Below are 6166 nucleotides of genomic sequence, written 5' to 3'. Positions count from 1 at the left end.
CGCTACTTCACGGTCAGGGCGGCTAGGGTCTGGAACCAGCTTCCAAGTGAGGTGGTGCAGGCTCCCACCCTGGGGGTTTTTAAGAGGAGGTTGGATGACCACCTTACTGGGGTCGTTTGACCCCAGTACTCTTTCCTGCCATGGCAGGGGGTCGGACTAGATGATCTGCTCAGGTCCCTTCCGACCCTAGAAACTATGAAACTATGAAGCAGGAGGCAGCCACCAAGGAGGAGGATACCTACTTGGCTCGCATTTGCAGGGAAGCAGTGAGAAAGGCCAAAGCAGCTGCAGAACTCAAGTTGGCAACAAAGATTAAGGATAACAAGAAGTCCTTCTTTAAGTACATCGGGAGCAGGAAGAAGGTGCAGGGTAATGTAGGGCCCCTACAGAATGGACTAGGGCAACTCATAACTGATAGGATGGAAAAAGTGGAGCTCTTAAATAATTTTTTTGCTTCTGTTCTCCTGGACATGGATACAAATGCACCTCCCAATGAGTCTTTAGTCTAGAGTGAGCATAATACCAATCCACCAACAGTTAGCACTGACCTAGTGAAGGGGCACTTGGAAGGTTTGGACATATTTAATTCAGCAGGCCCTGACGATCTTCACCCAAGGGTACTAAAGGAATTGGCCAGTGATATAGCAGAACCACTGGCACAGCTGTTTGAGCTCTCATGGCACTTAGGACAGGTCCCAGAGGACTGGAAAAGGGCTAACGTGGTCCCTATCTTCAAGAAGGGGAGGAAAGAAGACCCGGGTAATTATAGGTCAGTTAGCCTCACCTCTATTCTGAGCGAGATCTTAGAAAAAATCATAAAGGATTACATTTGCAGGGGGCCAGCAGGTAACACAATGGTAAGGAGCAACCAGCATGGGTTTATAGCAGGCAGATCCTGCCTGACTAACCTGGTGTCTTTTTATGATCATGTCACAAATTGCTTAGATGCAGGGGAGGAAGTAGATATTATTTACCTGGATTTAAAAAGAGGCTTTTGACACAGTGTCACACCGAATTCTTATGAGCAAACTGAGTAACAGCGATGTTGATTTTTTTCACAGTAAGGTGGGTGAAAAATTGACTTATGGGATGCACCCAGAGAGTGGTGGTGGATGGGTTGGTTTCTCCCTGGAGGGATGTAGGCAGTAGTGTCCCCCAAGGCTCTATCCTTGGACCAGTACTGTTTAATATCTTCATCAGTGATTTGGACAAAGGTGTTGAAAGCACCTAGTCCAAATTTGTAGATGACACTAAACTATGGGGCACAGTAAACACACTGGAGGCAAGGAGTGAATTCAGGCAGATTTGAACAGACTGGGGAAGTAGGCAGATCAGAATAGGATGCAATTCAACAAAGATAAATGCAAGGTGTTGCATGTGGGGAGAAAGAATCTCCAACACGCCTATAGACCGGGGGGTACCATTCTGAGCACCACAACAGTGGAAAGAGATCTCGGAGTCCTGGTTGACGCAAAAATGAACATGAGTTGCCAGTGTGACGAGGTAATCAGCAAAGCTAAGTGCACTCTTTCTTGCATCAGCAGGAGTATCACAAGCAGGTCTAGGGAAATGATGATTCCCCTCATTGGTGAGGCAGCAGATGGAGTACTGCATCCAGTTTTCGGTGCTGCATTTCAAGAGGGTTGTGGATAACCTTGAGAGGGTTCAGAGGAGGGCTACTTGTATGGTTGAGGGCCTGCAGGTAAGACCCTATGAAGACAGACTACGGGATCTGAATCTCTTCAGCCTCCACAAGAAAAGGCTGAGAGGTGATCTTGTGGCTGTCTACAAATTCATTGGGGGTGAGGGGGGGCAGCAGGGAATAGGGGCCACTCTGTTTACCAGGGTGCCCCTTGGGGTTACCAGGAATAATGGCCACAAACTGAGGAACAGATTTAGATTGGACATAAAGAAGAAATTCTTTACGGTGAGGGTTGCCAAAACATGGAATGGACTTCCAAGGTAGGTGGTGCTTTCCCCTACCCTGGAGGTGTTCAAGAGGAGATTAGACAAGTATCTGGCTGGGGTTACATAACCCCAGTGCTCTTTCCTGCCTGGAGCATGGGGTTGGACCCGATGATCTACCAGGTCCCTTCCGACTCTAGAAATCTATGAAATATGTTAATAGTTATTTGTTGAGTTGCTTTGTACTCACCACCAGTTCTGAACTTGTCTGAAAGGTTTCAATGTAAAAGGAGTAATGCTGGTTGTCCATTTGGCTTAAGATTGCTGTCATACATGCCACAAAATGACTCTAAAACAGAAAGAAATTAACAATAAGGAAATCAACATCCATGCAATAGACGATATAATCAAAATAATTTAACTTTATTCAGGACCTGTCTTAGTACTAGTTTAAGATTCCTAAAGTGAGTGTGATATTCCACAGGATTTTTCCATTACAGATTCATAGATAATAAAAAATGCTATGAAATTCTTTCCAATCATCATAATTACTTTACCATTTTTACGTAATTGTACAGGAAAGACAAAATGCAAAATAAGGATACTATACTCCTTTAAATTCTTTAGGCTTTTTCAAGAAACAAACACTATATTCCTCTGGATCTTAACAAAGAAATGAAAGCAGTTTATAGTCCTGTCTTCCTTTTCAGTTTACTGATGGTGAAAAATGCTTATCTGTCAAAGCTTATAATGATGAGTTAAATGACTGGAGCTTTCTTTAAGGAATACAGTATCTCCTCTCAGTAATACTTTTTATCTTTCTAAAGTTGTGATAATACTTTCTATAATGAAGCAGCTCAAAATACTCTGTGAATTTTGCTAAAGGAAAAACATACAAAGCAAAGGCATGGAGGAAAAATAACTGCTCTCCAATGGATTTACTTAAAACTTTTACTTAAATTGATTTATCAGCAATCCAAGTGACTCCCTGATCTTTTCAGCCAGAAGTCAATTTCTAACTTGTCATGGGTTTTAGGAATCAGATTTCTGTTCTACTCCTGACTCATTCTCTACTTTGTTACAGTCATGAATTCAAGAAGGTCACATATCATTGAAAAGTATCAGCTTCAGTTTGCCGTACCCAACCATTTTGTCTACCACTTACAGAAAAGGAAGCCTTTTTTAACTTCAGGTTATGGCCACTAGAGGTCTTTTACTTTCATATGGTAGCTGCTGTTCAGTTTGTACTGCTTTTTTTTATTTATTCCTACGTGAGCAGACCCAGTATACTTCTTGCATATAAACAGAGAAAATTACAATATTAAGGACTTATTAAACATTCTTTTGGAGTAACATTAGTGCTAGTCAGAGCCTTGCCTACTACATAAGACTAAGAAGATACATTTTCTGCTGGTAATCCCAAAGCTTTCAGGTAAGGATTTTTAATTTTGGTTATTGATGGTCTGCTAAAAGGAAATGCTGATTTATTTCATAGGTATTCCTCAAATAAGTCTCTTTGCACTTTTAAATTTACAACTGGCAGGAGTAGTAAGCTATCTATAATGAATGCAGTGTGAGACTTTTTTCTAGTACCTTTATTTTAATTTTGAAAAAAAAATGCTAATACAAGTTAAGGAGTATTACGCAAAAAAAAGCATATCTTGTATTTTCCTCTTTAAAATGCTTTCAAAGATACTACAGAATGATCACCCGCTTATTTTAAGTTATCATTTGCTAAGATTAACAATGTCTTTTTACAAGTCTCTGATAGATGTACAATGTTGCCATTTGGCTTAGATGACTTTAAGAATGTTTGTTTGTTTGTTGAAATCAACTTTGGATCTGTGTAGCAGTATCTAGTATTATAGTTCTGCATGAGTATATATTCTTAGTAACTGTGTTTGGAAATTGTGAAAATTAACACACAACATATTTTGTTTAATAAAAACAGTTCTGCCATCAATAAGTATCATCACAATTTTGCTAGCTAGTTTCTAGAGCAAACCTGTCATATTTCACAGCAATGTGACTGACTAATATATTAAATGAAAAGTGACAATTGAGCAAATTTGCTGTCAAGAATTCTACCTCCAACCATTTCATGTGGAGTCAGGCAATATATTAACTTTATTCCAGTTTGATCTTTAATCATCATGTAACAATCCTGGCTATTATCTACTTGTTCTCTTTCTAATTGAAAACTTCTTCCCTTCCCCTCCTCAAAAGCCAGCAATAAACACAGACTTCCCACATACAACCTCTTATTTCACAACTGACCTGATACTCTCAACATCATTATTCTCACAGCTAGAACTTAATATACTTAAAGATGACAGTTCTGTCAACGAAATCTGGAATTTCAATATGTATGCATGAATATTATCCTACACTCTTTAAATACTTATAGTACAGGAGGTAAGAAGCATTAACTACCTAAAAATACACTACATGCAAACCATCAATCAGTTTTTGAGTTCACTTTGTATATTTACAATTTGGGAATTAGAAATTCATAGTCAGGCACCTTCTGCAAACATGCTAGTTGCCCAACTAAATTACTTTTTAAAAGGCACATAGTATGGAGAGATCAGAATATTTAAATGCCCCCCCCCCCCCAAAAAAAAGGAGGGGAAGGAAAGAGAGTACAACTTGACAAGTCATTTAAACTGTACATGGGCTTGTTAAGATGCATCTAATGAATCACAGCAGACAGATGCATGATTGAAACTAGGTCCAACATGTGTAACGATAAGTGTGATTACTGTAAACCCTTGATTATTGAGGGAATATTTTAAAAAGTATTAAACAGAATCCTGTTTGGAATAAAGTCTTATTATTAAAAGGTCCAATAAAAATGTGCCTACCTGGACAGAACTATCTTAACACCTCACTGAGAATATAACCCAAATGGCTGGCAGTTTTTGGAAAAATGAATTACAGCAGGGTTCTGAGGTAGATGAGGGAATATGAGGTATATGCTAGAATATTGTGCTTATTAGCATTAGCAGGAACACAGAGTAAGTAGGATGTCAAATAAAAGTGAGATACAGATGAGCAAACTCACTCTTCCAGCAAATGTTTGAAACTCCTGACCACTGAGAAAAGTGACGATAGATCCATCCAACTTTAAATATTTCTAATATTCTGGCTCCTGGAATTAGTATAAATACTGAAAAATCTAAACCAAAAGGAAATGATAATCTCTAAAGTGTAAATAAAATGTATGAGCAGCCATAACCCATGCAGCCAGAAAAACAAATAAAGCTTTGTAAAACTTTATAGGGGCAAAAAGGGAGGTATCTACTTGACCTATCCCTGTTAGTCACTGCAATCAAGCTGTGTGTGCAAAGCTAATGGGAACAGCAGCACAATGAAAATATTAGGGCTGCATGAGAAAGGCAACAAACTTCAGCACCTAGCAACCCAAATCCCAGCATACTTTATAATACCAGATGGTGACAGGTTGCCGTAGTAACTTCAAATAATGTACGAGAACCACAAGAATAAATAACACACATGCACGTACTAGAGAAAGGAATAGTGTTATTATTAACCTGGTATCAGTTAAGCATTCACCTTGTTATACTGGGAGTAATTTTCATGAACGCTAGAGGGGTGAACAACGATGGTATTTGTTCTGAGTGGTCAACTTACCAGTATTATAGCACTGTATAATCTATGCCCCAAATTTAAGTATGCATAAACCACACACACACTAATACAAGCAAACAAAATAAAATTCAACCATTGATGGAAGCTGATCATTCAAAGGCATTGGAAAGCCAAGAGTTAAAAACACATATCCAGTATTTTCTACTTTGCTCAATTATTTCGTCACAGCTGTACATAGCAGAATATTTAAAGGTTTAAAGTAAGTATAAATAGTAAACAGTATGTGTGCAGCCCTAACCAGTAGACTAAAATTGCAACAACAGTAGTTCCCATTTTTTATGCTTTGTAGATGTATTACAGAGTTTTCCCCAGAGGCAGCAGCATGTCAGTAGAGAGTAAAAATATCACATTATACATAGGGTTTGATTCTTGACTCACTTTCACAGTGTAAATCAGAAGTTCTCTAATTTAATGAATTGGATAAAAAAACTATGATCCATAGTTTTCAAGGTGTGAAGAGTTGTTTTAGAGACTTCTAGGTGAGAAGTGATGTGTAAATAAGGTCATCATTATCATTAAAATACGCAAACCCCCCATTTTTTGTATAATATGAATGCTACCCAGAATGTTAGAAATCACCAACACATTA

The 6166-nt window shown here is 38.6% G+C and overlaps 2 protein-coding genes across 2 annotated transcripts in view; one reads left to right on the top strand and one right to left on the bottom strand.

The window, feature by feature from the left end:
• DOCK2 (dedicator of cytokinesis 2) overlaps positions 1-6166 on the bottom strand; it is an 849953-nt gene that overhangs the window by 279625 nt on the left and 564162 nt on the right. Inside the window, exon 28 of the mRNA XM_019506524.1 lies at positions 2156-2254. Coding sequence (XP_019362069.1) covers positions 2156-2254 — 99 coding nt within the window. The remainder of the gene's footprint in view (positions 1-2155; positions 2255-6166) is intronic.
• FAM196B (family with sequence similarity 196 member B) overlaps positions 3120-6166 on the top strand; it is a 256405-nt gene continuing 253358 nt past the window's right edge. The window contains exon 1 of the mRNA XM_019506523.1: positions 3120-3337. The gene's annotated coding sequence lies outside the window, so the exon portion shown is untranslated. The remainder of the gene's footprint in view (positions 3338-6166) is intronic.

This window comes from Gavialis gangeticus, unplaced genomic scaffold (assembly GCF_001723915.1).
Source record: "Gavialis gangeticus isolate Ggan-Ray unplaced genomic scaffold, GavGan_comp1, whole genome shotgun sequence".
Taxonomy (NCBI): Eukaryota; Metazoa; Chordata; order Crocodylia; family Gavialidae; genus Gavialis; species Gavialis gangeticus.
The sequence above is the reverse complement of the archived record's forward strand: the minus strand, read 5'-3'. Positions and strand labels throughout refer to the sequence as shown.